The 18658-nt window shown below is 40.5% G+C and overlaps 1 protein-coding gene across 5 annotated transcripts in view; it reads right to left on the bottom strand.

Annotated features, from left to right (window-relative positions):
* Positions 1-18658, bottom strand: part of RNF38 (ring finger protein 38) — a 129087-nt gene that overhangs the window by 65022 nt on the left and 45407 nt on the right. For 4 of the 5 annotated variants that reach the window (XM_055427062.2, XM_055427061.2, XM_055427060.2 and 1 more), the window contains exon 2: positions 6574-6644. In XM_055427062.2, the coding sequence (XP_055283037.1) occupies positions 6574-6644 (71 nt within the window). Of the gene's footprint in view, positions 1-6573; positions 6645-13550; positions 14847-18658 lie in introns of those variants that run through there. The other variant, XM_088837976.1, reaches the window with a different exon arrangement.

Below are 18658 nucleotides of genomic sequence, written 5' to 3' on the forward strand. Positions count from 1 at the left end.
ACAGTTAGAACTGGACATGGAACAACAGAGTGGTTCAAATAGGGAAAGGAGTACGTCAAGGCTGTATATTGTCACCCTGCTTATTTAACTTCTATGCAGAGTACATCATGAGAAATGCTGGGCTGGAGGAAGCACAAGCTGGAATCAAGATTGCTGGGAGAAATATCAATAACCTCACATATGTAGATGACACCACCCTTATGGCAGAAAGTGAAGAAGAACTAAAGAACCTGTTGAAAGTGAAAGAGGAGAGTGAAAAAGTTGGCTTAAAGCTCAACATTCAGAAAACTAAGATCATGGCATCTGGTCCCATCACTTCATGGGAAATAGATGGGGAAATAATGGAACAGTGGCTGACTGTATTTTTCTGGGCTCCAAAATCACTGCAGATGGTGATTGCAGCCATGAAATTAAAAGACGCTTGCTCCTTGGAAGGAAAGTTATGACCAACCTAGACAGCATATTAAAAAGCAGAGACGTTACTTTGCCAACAAAGATCCGTCTAGTCAAGGTTATGGTTTTTCCAGTGGTCATGTATGGATGTGAGAGTTGGACTATAAAAAAAGCTGAGCACCGAAGAACTGATGCTTTTGAACTGTGGTGTTGGAGAAGACTCTTGAGAGTCCCTTAGACTGCAAGATCCAACCAGTTCATCCTAAAGGAGATCAGTCCTGGGTGTTCATTGGAGGGACTGATGTTGAAGCTGAAACTCCAATATTTTGGCCACCTGATGAGGAGAACTGACTCATTTGAAAAGACCCTGATGCTGGGAAAGATTGAGGACAGAAGAAGGGGATGACAGAGGATGAGATGGTTGGATGGCATCACCAACACAATGGACATGGGTTTGGGTGAACTCCGGGAGTTGGTGATGGACAGGGAGGCCTGGTGTGCTGTGGTTCATGGGGTTGCAAAGAGTCGGACACGACTGAGCAACTGAACTGAACTGAATAAATGCACAATTTTAAAAAAATGACCTAAAGCTCCACAGTCAAAGATGAGTTAAATAAATTACCATGTATCCTTACAGTGCAACATTATGCAGCCAACTGATGTCTCATGTGTATATAATGTGCAGATTATACTTTCAAGAAGACCATAAGTTCTCCCGTCCTTCATTCTCTCGTTATGAAGACATTCTTCCCCAGTGGTGGGATCGATGCTCCCTCCTTTTAAATTTGAGCAGGCCTGTGACTATGGTGGAAGTGAAGCTTTATAACTTCTGAAGTTAGGCATAAAGGGCCATATAGCACATGCCTGGTTCTCTTGGTCTCTCTCAGAATCAAGCTGCCATACTGTGAGGAAGACCATGCTACCTACAGGTGCTCATGCTGAGGACCCCAGCTGAAGTCCCACCTAACAATCAGCATCAACCATCAGACATGTGAGTGAAGACACTGAGATGACTCCAGCCTTAGCCACCATCTGACAGCAAATGCATGAGAAATTCCAAGCAAGAGACACCTAGCTGGGCACAGAGAACCCAAGAACCGTGAAAGAAACTAAGAGATATGCTTTGCACCACTAAGTTTTGGGATAATTAATTACACAACCATAGATAATCAGTGCAGTTTAGTTTTATTGTAACCATACAAAGAATGCAAAGAAAAATTTAAAGGAAAAAAAGCATGTTAAGAGTGTTATCTACTGAAAGATGGTGTATCTACTTAAAACAATCTATTTCTATTTCCCTAATAAACAGATGTAACTATATAATACGGGGCACAGGGAGATTTGGTTTTGTTTTTCTCTCTTGTTTTAAAGCACAAGGGGCAAGAACAATAAAAAGACTTTTAACTGAAATTTTTTAACTGACCAGAGAAGATTTAAGAATGGACGATAAACATATAAACAGATGCTCAGCATACTCAGTCACCAGAGAAATGAAAATTAAAACCACAATTAGATGCTACTTGACACCCACTACAGTGGCTGTAGTTTAAAAGACAATCAGGAAAAAGAAGTATTGGCAAGTATGTGGATAAACTGGAACCCTCAGGCATTTGTTGGAATGCAAAATGGTACAGGCACTTTGGAAGAGTTTGACAGCTCCTCAAAATGTCAAAATCGAGTTTGACAGCTCCTCAAAATGTTAAAATCATGTGAAAACAAAAACATACTTACAGGAAAATGTTCATAAAAGTGTTATTCATAATAACCAAAACATAGAAACAAATATCCACTAACTAGGGAACTGACAGACAAAATGTGCTAGCTCCACACGATGGAATATTACTTACCCATGAAAAGGAATGAAGTACTGATTCATGCTACAACATAAACAAACCATGAAATCATCACTCTAAGTGAAAGAAGCCAGACACAAGCAGCCACATTTTTTTGTAATTCTATTTATATTAAATGTGCAGAACAGGCAAATCCAGAGACAGAAAGATTAGTGGTTGCCAGGAGCTGAGGGGGGGGGGAGGAATAATGGGGAGTAACTGCTAAAGGGTATGGGTTTCTTGGGGGGTGGTGATGATAAGTGTTCTAAAATTAGATGGTGGAGATAGAGGAACAACTCTTTGAATATACTAAAAAACCACTGTTTGCAAAGATGAAAAATACTCTGTACAAATACAACTTTAAAAATCCTGTTAATACTAAAACTCCAATGGCTGTAAACTTCTGGGAAGAGGGATTGAACGTATTGCTGCATTTTTTTTTAATTACCATGTAATTTTTTAAAAACTTGAATATTTAAAAGATAAAAGGAAGTATACAGTCACGGAAGAAAAACCAACAGCACATCTCCCACCTTTCTGAAAGCTGTGTGTGTAGGATAACCATACACAAATCGGATAGGTGCCTTCTTCCGTGACCAAAGGACTGAAGGCCAGCACAAGGAATTTTTGTCCAGAAAGGACTTCTGCTCTGACCAGCCATTTACATACATGCTTAGAAAGAACTCTCCCATTTCCTTCTCTCAAATGGCCAGCTTTCCCAGACATATTGCCAGGCCACTCAGAAAGTGTACCATTGAAGCTACAAATTAATTCCTCTCACCAGAAGTCTCCTCTTATCAGACTATTCAATGTTTTACCTCATCCTCAGGACAGACCTATTCCCCCATGCCAGGCTTATTCTTACTGTGAAGATGACTACTTAATTCCAAGTATCTCAAGTACATTAGCTGAGTTAGGTTAATTTCAGTACCTAAATGAAACATAAATATGCTATCACAATCACATATTTCCCCTATTCTTTATACTTTTAAAGTACTTTTACATAACCATCACATTTGATCAGTGCAATACAGCAACACACAATGTGAGGTTTCTTACAAAGAAGCACAGGTTTCTGAGTATGAAGCAAGGCTGTCAGGTTAGAGAGGCCTGGAGTAACAGTCATGAATCCTTTTGGATGTCAAAAGAGCTGGACAGGAAAAAACCCACAAGCCAAAACTGCCTGCCAACTGACTTGGTTCACTGTGGTTCTCCAGGGCCTTCACTAGAAGATACGTTTTTCTCTGAGCCTGTCAGAGCTGAGTAGGTAGAGCGACATTAGGAACAGATTTCTTCAGTTGGTCAAATACAGACTCTGGAATTAAGGAGCTTGGGTTTGAATCCCTGTTTACTACTTATTAACTGGGTAATCTTGGGCAAATTACTTAATCTGTCTCACATTCCTCACCTACAGATGGGAATAAAACAATCCCTATTTCAAAGGGTGTTTGGAAGGCAATCTTCTCCCAATACTCCTATATCCCTTACCTGATTTATTATTCTGCATAACACAAATGAACTAACAGTACCTTTAATTATGTTTTGCCATCTCCCTAACCATTTACAGAGAAAGCAAGCTCCTTAAGAGTAAGGATTCCTGTCTGTTTTGTTCACTATACTTGTCTCCAATGCCTAAAACAATGCTTAGTTTATAGTAGGTACTCAAATATATAATTGATGTTTGCTACTTGGAAATTATGGGATGTGACATTATAAATGAATATAAAAATATTCCTAGAGGGCTTTGTGTGAATTGCTGTGCCTAATATAAACTTATAAATTTATAAATATAAAGTATGTAACTCACAGTATTCAACAGTAAACCTCAGAGCTGCAATCAGCTCCTTCCAGCACTGTGAAGCTGAGGTAGAGCAGCAGAGAAACTTAAGTTGGAAAACAAGCTCAATCATGGAATTTGAGGGCTTGCCACTTGCAAGGCTGTAGAAGGGATGTACAACGAATGGCCCTTTTACTCCTTGGTTTCACCTCTATCACACATGCATTAGTTACAAATTCAGACAACTTTTAAAAACATCAACTTTTGTTCCCAAATCTGAGAAATGAACCATGCCTGAAAGTTAAGTGAGGATAGTAAGCATCAATGTGTTTTGAAAATGTGTTCAGAAATAACCAATTATTTTACATGGCTTGTATCAGGGATAGAAGAACTGATCTAGCCCCAGCACTCCAGGGTGACTCCTTGGAATGGAGTCTTTTCTCCACTGGGATCACAGCTTCCAAGTTTATTTTAAAAACAGGGTTGAATTAGCTGTGCTCTATAATCCTGTCAATTTTCAGAGAGAGAGAGAGAAAAGAACACATAATCCAGGTGGCATGTATCAGGGAGCAAGTTTCACTGCTGCTTTGCAAAAACAATATCCATTTATTATAGAAAGAAAGAAGTCAGAAGCTGCTACAAACATAGTAATCTGATTCTTATCCTGTCTACCACTCTCCTTCCCAGAATGATGTCTAATGATCCTATTCAAGGCTGTAATCTCTCCCATCCAATTCTTGGTGGTCCTCATCCCACTTATTCTGCTGTACATTTTCTTCAACCCACTGTGCTCACTGTAACATACTGTACAACATATTACATTTATTGTCTGCCCCCTCACCAGTCAGACTGCACAGTCATGAAAAAACAGCAATCTTTCTTTGTTTTGTATCCTGATGTATTCCCTAAGTGCCTAGAAACATAGCTGCCAATCAACAAATATTATTTGCTGACTGAATCAGTTGAATAAATTATAAATATATTCAAGAGACCCTAATCCATTCTCTCCATTTCGCTCTGGGAGACAGCCATAGATACATGCGTGGTAGGCAGGAGAGAGAGGAGAGCAGAGCAGTTTCTGACACTTCTTTGATAGGCTGATCAAGTGACAAAAATCCCTCAAATTTCTCTTCCCTCTCCCCATGTATTTCAGGAGAGACCCCATCCTAAAAGCACAAAATCAGTTATACAAAGGTTCAGAAATTAGGAAGAAAATCATTTTAAAGTAGATAAAAAAATATGTGGCAGAGGTGGACAGAAACCTCATCTCTAGACTCTAAACCTGGCTTCTCCACTGTAAGGATAGAGGCATATTATACTGAGTAGGGGAAAGAAAATTTAACCCCCACACATTTTTACAATTATGTAACACAACGGCTTGTAGCATTACTGACCTAAAGTGATTTTGCATTTTGTCTCTATCATTGGTCTTATTTTCAGATGCTTATTTCTAAAATCTGTGGTATACTACATTTTAGGGAGCTAACTATATAGTTTAGAAGTCTTTTTCAGTGGCTTGATTCTGAAAGAAGTTAAAAGTTAAGCCCATGCCTCTGTATTACTATCATAATAAGAGAGAATCTAGAATACTAAAATTATACCACCCTCTCCATAAACAAACCAAAATCTGACCGAGCAAAGCTCATAGAGAGATCAACACACAGAACAAAGGCCATTTGGAAAATCCCAATGTTCAACCAACTTCTTGATCAAGCTCCAACAGGATGAGGGAGGAGGATCTTGATTAAAACAGCAGAGAAAAACATCACTTGGATTGGTCTGCCTGGTGAAACTACCAAGGGAGTGATACATTCCTGTACACAAGACACAGGAAATGGGAGGGAAACCACTGGAAACTGATGATGGAAAAGACTGAATTTAAGCCCTTCCAATATCAGCAGCCAGAGGTTCCAAACACCAAGCCCACGATAGTATTCACTTCAAGGCCTGGGTCATCACGGGTGCTCCTGAGTACTGAAAAGCCCCCAAAGATCAGTTTCTTTACAGATAAAAGAACAGAAGCAAAATATCAAAAGTCTGGACCTGATTTAAAAAACAAAACAAGCCTAAAGCAGGTTTTTTTGGTATGAATCAGACAGGTTCCATTTTCAATCCTCAACATTTAAATTGGGCTTTGGAAACTGAGTAATAAAGTATAAGAAGAAGCCATAATATAGTCAACTACAAAACAGACCAAACTGGAATGTCGAAGATATTTCAAATTGGAAACACACACAAATTGCTGAGATAGTTATCAGTTTTGGAAACACCTGTTCGGATATTAAGATAATCCGTCCAAGCTGTTCAGGAAAAGAGGAAGTGCAGTGACAGAGACAGGAACGGGGGTAAGGAAACGGAAGGGTCACCAGGAGTCCAGCCCACCTCCTGGAATTACCTGCAAGTTTTCTGGAGCAGTCTAACAACCCAGCAGCAAACCAGAAAGGCCCTCTGTCTCAACACTGTGCCCCCGAGTCACACTCTCCTGCCCCTACATCCCGAGTTATGCGAGTGAATTCAGTGATACAGGGCAGCATGCGTTTCCACCACTGCAGACATCAACGCAGACCTCACCTTGTCACTGTCATCATGGCAAATGTGGTCGTGATGGATGGACTGGCACTGAAAAGAAGCACCAACACTACCTACAAAAGAAAGGGAGGAAAAGTTAAGATGCAGTAATTCCTTACATTTAACCTGCTTTACCAATTACATGTGCCTTAATATCCATCATCCCATCTAATTCTCAACAATACTCGGAAATCGGCAGGATAGGGATTGTTATGCGTGCAGTTTGAGCAAAACAAAACACAGACAGGCTGACTTGCACAAAGGAGCAGTCAGTGAAGTAGCAGGTCTGAAACCAGAACCCTTAATTCAAACCCTTAATTCACCACTTTCCACTACACTGAGTGGTTATTTTTCTGAGTAAGGCCACCTAAATAAGCACAACAGCCTTCAATAAGGCAAACTTCTGTTTAGAAAAAAGAATACTGCTTTTTAGACTACATATATTTGCTTTAAGGAAAAAAACTGACGCTATAAATTCTCAGCATACAAGTAACACAATCTAATATACAATCACATGATTAAAAGTAGGTTTTTATTACTTTAAAAAACATACTTTTTAATATACCCAACCATTTGTTAATTTGAAGAACTATCTCCTAGTAACTGCTCTATGACAACAGTGACATTTCTAACCAAAAGGAAACAAACGACCATCCAATAAATGATTGGAACAACTGATAAGCCATCTGAGAAGTTTTAGTTTCTACCTCACCATACAGAAAATGATGGCTCAAGATATATGTAAAACCAATTTTAAAACCAAATGCCAATTTAAAAAACAATGTTGGAGTAAGAAAAACCTTCTGAAAGATGATACTGTATAAAATAGGAAGGCGTAAGTGAAAAAATCAGCAAGCATGATTGTGGACCAAAATGAGCAAACCCCCTTCTCCTTATATGTAACAATTTAACCTTGGGTTAAAAACTAAGATCATGGCATCTGGTCCCATCACTTCATGGGAAATAGATGGGGAAACAGTGGAAACAGTGTCCGACTTTATTTATTTGGGCTCCAAAATCACTGCAGATGCTGATTGCAGCCATGAAATTAAAAGACGCTTACTCCTTGGAAGGAAAGTTATGACCAGCCTCAGTTCAGTCGCTCAGTCGTGTCCGACTCTTTGCGACCCCATGAATCACAGCACGCCAGGCCTCCCTGTCCATCACCAACTCCCAGAGTCCACTCAAACTCATCTCCATCTAGTCGGTGATGCCATCCAGCCATCTCATTCTCTGTTGTCACCTTCTCCTCCTGCCCCCAATCCTTCCCAGCATCAGAATCTTTTCCAATGAGTCAACTCATCGCATGAGGTGGCCAAAGTATTGGAGTTTCAGCTTTAGCATCAGTCCTTCCAATGAACACCCAGTACTGATCTCCTGGTTGAATCTCCTTGTAGTCCAAGGGACTCTCAAGACTCTTCTCCAACACCACAGTTCAAAAGCATCAATTCTTCGGCGCTCAGCTTTCTTCAGAGTCCAACTCTCACATCCATACATGACCACGGGAAAAACCATAGCCTTGACTAGACGGACTTTTGTTGGCAAAGTAATGTCTCTGCTTTTTAATATACTATCTAGGTTGGTCATAACTTTCCTTCCAAGGAGTAAGCGTCTTTTAATTTCATGGCTGCAGTCACCATCCGCAGTGATTTTGGAGCCCCCCAAAATAAAATCTGACACTGTTTCCACTGTTTCCCCATCTATTTCTCATGAAGTGATGGGACCAGATGCCATGATCTTTGTTTTCTGAATGCTGAGCTTCAAGCCAACCTTTTCACTCTCCTCTTTCACTTTCATCAAGAGGCCTTTGAGTTCCTCTTTACTTTCTGCCATAAGGGTGGTGTCATCTGCATATCTGAGGTTACTGATATTTCTCAGCAATCTTGATTCCAGCTTGTGCTTCTTCCAGCCCAGCGTTCCTCATGATGTACTCTGCACAGAAGTTAAATAAGCAGGGTGACAATATACAACCTTGATGAATGCCTTTTCCTATTTGGAACCAGTCTGTTGTTCCATGACCAGTTCTAACTGTTGCTTCCTGACCTGTATACAGGTTTCTCAAGAGGCAGGTCAGGTGGTCTGGTATTCCCATCTCTTTCAGAATTTTCCACAGTTTATTGTGATCCACACAGTCAAAGGCTTTGGCATAGTCAATGAAGCAGAAATAGATGTTTTTCTGGAACTCTCTTGCTTTCTCCATGATCCAGCGGATGTTGGCAATTTGATCTCTGGTGCCTCTGCCTTTTCTAAAACCTGCTTGAACATCTGGGAGTTCACGGCTCACATATTGCTGAAGCCTGGCTTGGAGAATTTTGAGCATGACTTTACTAGCGTGTGAGAGGAGTGCAATTGTGCGGTAGTTTGAGCATTCTTGGGCATTGCCTTTCTTTGGGACTGGAATGAAGACTGACCTTTTCCTGTCCTGTGGCCACTGCTGAGTTTTCCAAATTTGCTGGCATATTCAGTGCAGCACTTTCACAGCATCATCTTTCAGGATTTGAAATAGCTCAACTGGAATTCCATCACCTCCACTAGCTTTGTTCGTAGTGATGCTTTCTAAGGCCCACTTGACTTCACATTCCAAGATGTCTAGCTCTAGGTCAGTGATCACGTTAACGTTATTATCTTGGTCGTGAAGATCTTTTTTGTACAGTTCTTCTGTGTATTCTTGCCACCTCTTCTTGATGTCTTCTGCTTCTGTTAGGTCCATACCATTTCTGTCCTTTATCGAGCCCAGCTTTGCATGAAATGTTCCCCTGGAATCTCTAATTTTCTTGAAGAGATCTCTTGTTTTTCCTATTCTGTTGTTTTCCTCTATTTCTTTGCATTGATCGCTGAGGCTTTCTTATCTCTCCTTGCTATTCTTTGGAACTCTGCATTCAGATGCTTATATCTTTCCTTTTCTCCTTTGCTTTTCGCTTCTCTTCTTTTCACAGCTATTTGTAAGGCCTCCTCAGACAGCCATTTTGCTTTTTTGCATTTCTTTTCCATGGGGATGGTCTTGGTCCCTGTCTCCTGTACAATGTCATGAACCTCCGTCCAGAGTTCTTCAGGCACTCTATCAGATCTAGATAGATAGTCTGACCAACCTAGATAGCATATTAAAAAGCAGAGACATTACTTTGCCAACAAAGGTCCGTCTAGTCAAGGCTATGGTTTTTCCAGTGGTCAAGTATGGATGTGAGAGTTGGACTGTGAAGAAAGCTGAGCGCCGAAGAATTGATGCTTTTGAACTGTGGTGTTGGAGAAGACTCTTGAGAGTCCCTTGGACTGCAAGGAGATCCAACCAGTCCATCCTAAAGGAGATCAATCCTGGGTGTTCATTGGAAGGACGGATGCTGAAGCTGAAACTCCAATACTTTGGCCACCTCATGCGACGAGTTGACTCACTGGAAAAGACTGATGCTGGGAGGGATTGGGGGCAGGAGGAGAAAGGGATGACAGAGAGTGAGATGGCTGGATGACATCACCGACTAGACGGAGCTGGGTTTGAGTGAACTCCGGGAGTTGGTGATGGACAGGGAGGCCTGGCGTGCTGTGATTCATGGGGTCGCAAGGAGTCAGACACGACTGAGAGACTTAACCGAAATGAACTGAATCCTTGTGAACCTGATTAAGACAGCATGCCACCTATGTTATCTGGCAACACTGTTTACGACAGAAACTACCAAATTAGTAAACTGCATCTGGACTGGAAGCAGACAGAGTGTAGGAGGCCAGGTTCTTGAACTGAGTCTGGTGATTTGTAATTAATTAGGCATGTATGTCCCTGGCAAAAGACCCTGGAAACCATGCCCACCGAGTTCCCTGTACCACCCAACGTGGATCTTATCTCTTGGACCCTTAGCTGTGAGAAGAGCACTTCAGAAAGAATGAACTGCTGCAAGGACTCCCAGTCTTACAGTTTATCTAACAGACAAGTTGCAGTTTCTGTCCTATATCCTTCTGAATAAAGTGTTGCCAAGTGAGACCTATGGTGGCTTTAGCAGTCTGTGAAAGTGTTTAGTTGAACCTAAGAAGATATCCCACTGCCATTCCTATGAATGTTACACTGATAGGTACCATATTTTATAAAACTGACAATGCCATCATTTCAGATGTCCTAGCAATGGCAAGCCACTACAGTACTCTTGCCTAGTAAATCCCATGGATGGAGGAGCCTGGTGGGCTGCAGTCTGTGGGGTCACTAAGGGTCGACACGACTGAGCGACTTCACTTTCACTTTCACACATTGGAGAAGGAAATGGCAATCCACTCCAGTGTTCTTGCCTGGAGAATCCCAGGGACTGGGGAGCCTGGTGGACCTCCGTCTATGGGGTCACACAGAGTCGGACACGACTGAAGTGACTTAGCAGTAGCAGCAGTAGCAGTATTCCACATCCTTGAGAAAGAATGCTACCAACTACTCTTTTTCTTAATACTAAAAATTTTTATTTTACACTTATTGAAATAACTCTTTAGACTTTAAAGATAGACTTTTATCATACATTAGCCTTATATATTCATAAAAGAAAATGAGAATATAATTGGCAATAACAGAAAATTATTAAAAGCTACAAAAGATAAAAAGTCTTAAAGGAATTCCCTCGTGGCACAGTGGTTAGGACTCGGCACTTTCACTCCCAGGGGCCCAGGCTCAATCCCTGGTCAGGGATCTAAGATTCCACAAGTGCAGTATAGCCAAAAAAAGTCGTTACTAGATAAATGTAACATAATTTCTTCAAATGTACAGATTCAATAATCCCAGTGACAGTGACATTCCTAACTTCCTAATATAAACCACTGTCCCCCATTTTATATGATACTGATTATAAAATACAAAAAGGATTAAAGTAAGAAAACAAATTAACCTCAAACACAAGAATAAAAATGCTAAACATAGTTAAGCATATATATTAGAGCACACTAACTGCATATGTGACATAGTAAGTATGTCACCATGATCTACTCGTTTGTCTTAAGAAAAGCCTGATTCCTTAACTAACTCAACAAAATTTATCAACAAAATATTAGCATAAGAACCAATCTTAAAAAGTTTGATAACATCAAAAGACGCTGAAAAAGCATTTGGAAATATTTATTATCAATTTCTATTTTTCAGAAATAAACTTATTGAGGGTGCGAGGTAGTCTCAAGAGGGACGGGATATATATAGAGAGAGTTACGACTGATCTGCATTGTTGCTCAGCAGACACCTTAATAAGCTTAACAAGTTTTTGCCACTGGATGACAATTCTGGGAAGGATAAGGTGGGAGAAGGTGCAGTTGCCAAAAAGGTACAATTATGGATAAGAATAATATAAACCGTAGAGTTCCCACGGGTACTAATAGTAACAGTTAACATATTTAACATAGTCAACAACCATGGTTTGGAAGGAAGAATATATATATACACACAACAATATCACCAAATACTAAAATCTCCTGGGCGAATATAGAATGACAAATTTAGTCACAACAAACTATTCTGTCAAAGATTTTGTAGATGTGTCTCCAGAAGTTGGTAAAAATTATACTTTCTGTGTCCTATTAGGCTAAGACCATGCAATGCTAAAATTAGACTGGTGAAAAGAATCCTAAGAACTGACGAAATATAAGCATACATTAGATACCTTTCAAAATGCAAAACCTTTGCATTTCAGGTATGATGTTATGTGTTTCTGCTGGACACAATCTAAGAAGAATGAAACTGTGCTGGAAATAGTTCACATAATACCACCTGTGGGGGAGACCACCATTTGGGACCATCGTCAAAAAGTTGGACTCCATGAACCTGGAAAGATGAAGGTTGAGATACCTAATTTAGCAACTTAACAACCTCCTCCAAATGACAGCGCTAAAAGTAAATGAACAGACGTCCACATACCAAACGGGAAAAAAAAGGAACTGAGACCCTGACCATATTTTTCACAATAAGGATCACAGACCTAAATGTAAAACACAAAAGTATAAGACTTCTAGAAGGTTAACAGCTGACCCTACTCTCTTCCCTGAAACCCCTTCTTCACTTGGCCTCAGGAAAGCTTCCTACATCACTGACTGTATCCCCTTTGCTCGATGCTCATCTCCCCAATTTACAAAGGTCGGGATGTCCCAAGGGTAAATCCTGAGACTTCTCTTTTCTATCTATATTCACTCCTTTAGTGATCCCAACTAGTCCCATGGCTGATGACACCAAAATTTTAATTTCCAAGCCTCAGCTCTCCCACCTCCCACCCCAAGGAAACCCAGATTGCTATATACTGCTACCTACTTGATATCACTTAGATATCTAAGCATCATCTCAAACATAACATGTCCAAAACTGAGCTCTTGATCTTGTCCTCTAAACCTACCTCCAGTTTCAGTAAACGGCATAACTATTCACCAGCATCTCTGGTCAAAACCCCTGGCATCTTCCTCAACTCCTCTCTTTAATTCACATCCCACATTTGATGATCTGGCAAATCCTGTCGGCCCATTTCAAAAACATGCCTGAAATATAACTACTTGGCATCATTCACTGCTGCTACCTAAGTCAACACCTGGACTAATGCGATAAGTTTCCTAACTAGTTTCCTTAGTTCTACTTTTCCCCATGAACTTTCCCTACCACCTTCCAAGTCTGTTCTCCATGTTGTAGCATGAATGATGCTTTTCAAGGTTCAGATGGATCATGTCACTCCTCCTCTGAAACCCTTGGTTACTTTTCCCACTCAAAATAAAACCCAAAGTCCTTACTCCTTGGTCTACAAGGTCTCACATGACCTGGATATCCTAGACCTTTCTGATCGTATCTCCTACCGCTTTTTCTTTCCTAAAAGGGAGCTAAAAACACAATAAATACACACCTGTAGCAAATTACCATGCTAGTATGTTATATACTTGAAACACTGTCAATCAACACCACTATATACTTAAAACATTGTCAAACAAGACCATTAACAGTTCTTTATACACAGTAATATTGTCTCCTAATGCCAGGCCCATCTAGAACTCACATCTCCTTTGCTGTCATGTAGCATGGTTTTCCAAATGTCATCTTCTCTCAAGGATAGTTAGAATGTAACTGAAACTCTTCGGCACATTGCTTTGAAGAGAAAAATGTTGTATTAAGTTTGTGAAACAAACATATGATCTTTTAAAATAAACATCAGCAGAAAAAAACACTGAGATACATGCAAATCCCTTGAAATCTGAGTACAAAAAAGGCATTAAACCACAAAACTGAACTGCAGAGACCTGGGCAAAATGTGCACAACTCTTTAAAAATGGTTAGGGATCTTTAAGCTGTCATGAGAATGCTGCATTTTGAACACTGTTAGAATTATTCCTCAATGTACTGTAATGGTAGTGTGTTAATCTAGCAGTATGAAGTGGGCCTCTCTTAAGCATTTCCTAGACTCAACAGCTAGCAGTTGTCACCTCATAAACAAAGATTTCTGTGTTTTTGTTTGTTTGTTTGCCACACTGCACAGCTTTCAGTATCTTGGTTCCCTGACCAGGGATTGAACCTGGGCCCTTGGTGGTAAAAGCGCAGAATCCTAATCACTGGATCACCAAGGAATTTCCAAAGATTTAAGGGCTTAAAAATGAAGGTTTTGAGCTTCAAAAGTGGACAATGGCAAGAGCAACAGCACCAACCAAAGCACCACCTGCTTTCTGAGTCCTGTTCTACAGAACCAAAAGTAGCAGCTCCCACTGGCCAAAGTTTTATCAGTTTAAGCATTGAAAAGAACCCCACAAAAATAAGAAAAGACTGTAACTAACTCAAACACTTCATATTTACGAAAATCTAGGAGTTCCTTAATAGTAACTTTTTAAAAAGCATGCATTTATCCTACCTTTTAGAGTAAATGAACAGCCCTAGTTCTATATTGTAGAAGAGTGTCAACACATAAAGAAGGAATTTCAGAATTAGAAAACATAATTTTGCACAAAACGGTTGATTCAGGCAAGGATCACCAAGGGCTAAAATCATTAGGTGAATGGCTGATGGGAGTTTGTAAACTGCCAAAGAAACACTATCTGTCATTGCAGGGAGAACCTAAGGACACCATAAAGAGATAAAATCCCATCATCTCAATCCAATCGCCCATGTTTAACATCATTAACAGTGGGCCAACTAGGTGTGACTTCTGATGTGATACACTGTGAAATTCAGACATCACCTCTGCTTGGTAATCAAGCAAAAAATACTTTCCTTGGCTCCATCAAACTATTGGATGTGATTGCCAGTTTACAGGAAACACAGGGGATAGACATCACAGGAAGCAATCAGCTCATCCAAAAGTTGGTTCTGCAGGATTTCTCAGTAAGTCAGTGTTATTATTATTCTAAAAGGAAAAAGAAAAGATAGGAACTGTGCTAGATTAAAAGAAATTAAAAGAATCAGATACAATGTGCATACCAGACTGCATATTAGTTTAAATAAACCAGTTAAAAAGGTATTTGGGAGATAATTGGAAAAATCTGAATATGGTAAAATTAGATGAGATGAAAATTTCCTGAAATAAAAATGTTTAAAAGAAGCAGAGTAAAGAAGAATATGAATAGTATGATTTCATGGTGGTTAAACAAATACATGCATACATAGATATGTTAAGGAAATGTTCAGAAGAATATACACTATGATATAACAATGATAATCCTTGGGTGACAGGAGGATATTTTTTTCTTATCTTTGTTCATCCATATTTTCTGATTTTCCATGATATCTGTTAAAAAGGGGGACCTAGCTTCAAGTATCCCTAGGAATACTAGACCAAATAAAACAAGCAAACTCAAGAAAATAAGACTCAAAAAAAAAAAAAAAAAAAAAGATGGAATTTTCTGGCGGTCAGTAGTTAGGACTCTGCACTTCCACTTCAGGAGACACAGGTTGAATCCCTAGTTGGGGAGCTAAGCTCCCACAAGCCACACAGTGCAGCGACGTGGTATAGGGGGCTCCAACAGCACCCCCATGACCACAAGAAGGATTCTTGAGTTGAACTATCCTTTACCTTCTCTCTCCTTTGAGACCCTGTCTACAAAATGATCTTGGTGGCAACTGTTGCATCTCTGACAAGATGCAACTGTTAGTCTACCTGTAGGCAGGGATATATTTACTCATTTTGTTATTAAGCTCTAGTCCAAATCCATAATGACTTCTGACAAAAGTACCTTGGGAGAAAGCAGCTGAGACCAACCTATAAGTGCCTGCCTGCCTCATTCATGAAACTCCTCAAAGGTAATGTCTCTCTAACATACCAAGAATAGGAGTACAGACACAGAATCACTGACCTGGCCTGGCTTGAGGCCAACAATGGGCAGGTAAGGACTGAGCCTCATATTTCAGTGATCTAACCAGAGCTTTTTATACACCAATTAAGTATACAAAGGCTTCCCTGGTGGCTCAGCTGGTAAAGAATCCACCCGCAATGCGGAAGACCTGGGTTCAACCTCTGGGTTGGGAAGGTCCCCTGGAGAAGGGAAAAGCTACCCATTGCAGTATTCTGACCTGGAGAATTCCGTGGACTATACAGTCCATGGGCTTCCCTTGTGGATCAGCTGGTAAAGAATCCACCTGCAATGTGGGAGACCTGGGTTCGATCCCTGGGTTGGGAAGATCTCCTGGAGAAGGGAAAGGCCACCCACTCCAGTACTGTGGCTTTGAGAATTCCATGGACTGTACAGTCCATAGGGTCACAAAGAGTCACACATGACTGAGTGACTTTCACATACAGTCCATGGGGTCGCAAAAAGTAGAACACGACTGAGTGACTTTCACTTCATTTAAATACACAAGGTGATAATCAAGGCTTGGAACAGTTATTTCCCATACATCCCAAGGAATCAAGTGATTAACTTGGGTCAGAAGTGGGCTATGATGGAACTCATGTCCTGACAGAATCTCCTTGAAAATCCGAAGACAGGATTGCAAGGCAGAATTCATTCTTTGATTGTGGCAGATGGATTTGTAAGTTCTCACAAGAAGACAGTAAATTTTAGATAAAAGATGCTAGGTCTTACACAGCTTCTAGATTCCTTAGGACACTGGTACAGGCCCTTCACATAGTTGGCATTCTATACAACTTAATTATTCTGAAATTTGGTCCTGTTTTCTGAGGTATTAACAACCCTTCCAAATCAGTATTTTGAAAACTTAATTAGCCTACCAACCACCACAATCCAAATAATTGGCATAGATACTAAAAAGGATTTGAACTCAATAAAAACAAAACAAAACCCTAAGCTACATCTTGTTCACTCTACACTAAGAGAGACAGGTAGACTTCATAAAAGCCAGCCCCAGCACTTTGCCTGTACTTACTGTCACTGTAATTACTGTCTAAAAGATACTCTCAGCACTTGAGTCTGATTTTTTGGGTCTGCTCCCATATACTGTTTTTTTAGGGCTCTTTTCCTTTTACTCTGGCAGAAGAGTAAAAGTGCCTGATTTTATAGTAGGACAGGACAACATATTGAGCCGTATCCAATCCTCGGCCTGGAGACTGCTACACTCTACAACATGATCTTGCTGGGTTTTAGTCGTATCACTTGCAGTAAGTAGCCTTCACAGCTGGTACTGGGAAACCAGGGTCTACAGCCCAGCTGCAAAAAAAAGTGTCACAAAGATTCCAGGTTTTAACAACCAACTAATAACTTCCAAAAGATACCTGCTCCGAAGGTTTAGTATCACCCACTTGTTAAAATCCAACTTTACTTACTCGTCTATCCTTAATGTTCCAAGTTTTCTCCAAATGAGCTTGCAGAACAGACTGCACTATTTTTAGAAAACTTATTTAAAACTTACTAGACAGGGCTTCTCTGGTAACTCAGTGGTAGAGAATTCACTTGCCAATGCAGGAGATATGGTTCAATCCCTGATCCAGGAAGATCCCACATGCCACAGAGCAGCTAAGCTCCTGCACCATAACTATCAAGCCTGTGCTCTAGCACCCAGGAGCTGCAACTACTGAAGCCTGCATGCCCTAGAGCCTGTGCTCTACAACAAGAGAAGCCACTGCAATGAGAAGCCCATGCACTGAAACTAGAGAATAGCCCTCACTCACTGAACTAGAGAATAAGCCTGAGCAGCAACGAAGACTCAGCACAGTCAAAAAGAAAAAGAAATACAAAAATAAAAAAGAACAAAGACCACCAAAAAAGAAAAAAAAACTTATTAGACAAGCTCTATTAACTAATACACTTTAAGACATTATTAATGTAAATTGTGTGTTTGCTAAGTCGCTTCAGTCATGTCTGATTCTTTGCGACCCTATAGACCATAGCCCACCAGGCTCCTCTGTCCATGGGACTCTCTAGGCAAGAAAACTGGAGTTTTCTGAATCATCATCCTGAATCCTTCCTGAATCATCATCCTTTCTCCCACACAAGCTGCTCAGGCCTCATAATACTTTTTGTATACAACAGTTAAATGCACAGAAATTCGATTTCCCTTCTGGATTATATTTTCTTTGGAGTCAAGAGACTGAGCCTTATTCATCTTTATAACCTCTGTAGAACCTAATGCCAAGTTTTGATCACAGAAAAAGTGAAAGTGAAGGCGCTCAGTCGTGTCCGACTCTTCGCGACCCCATGGACTGCAGCCTACCAGGCTCCTCCGTCCATGGGATTTTCCAGGCGAGTACTGGAGTGGGGTGCCACTGCCTTCTCCAAAGAGAAATCATAGAAAGCCCTACTAAAAAAGTTTACTGAATACACAAAGACTTTGCACAATTGATTAGCTCTGATTTTATGCCTAACAAAGGATCCACCAAGTGAGGGAAGGAGTATGCTTCAACTGAATAGATGCAACAAGACACAAGCTGAGGGACGTACCCTTACTTCTAGCCCTCAAGGCTATAATTCTTGAATAATCCATTTTAAAGTGAGCCCTGAGCATCTGCTGAGTACCTACTCTGTAGCAGATACCATGTAGCAGATACCATGCTACTCATGTAGCAGATACAGCAAAAAGCAAGGAAAAAACTCCCTTGCTCTTCGGAGTTTACAGCTCAGCCATACTTTGGTCACCTCAGGCGAAGAGTTGACTCACTGGAAAAGACTCTGATACTGGGAGGGATTGGCGGCAGGAGGAGAAGGGGAAGACAGAGAATGAGATGGC

This window comes from Moschus berezovskii, chromosome 7 (genome assembly GCF_049115385.1).
Source record: "Moschus berezovskii isolate FMDL1 chromosome 7, NW_MosBer_1.0, whole genome shotgun sequence".
Lineage (NCBI taxonomy): Eukaryota > Metazoa > Chordata > Mammalia > Artiodactyla > Moschidae > Moschus > Moschus berezovskii.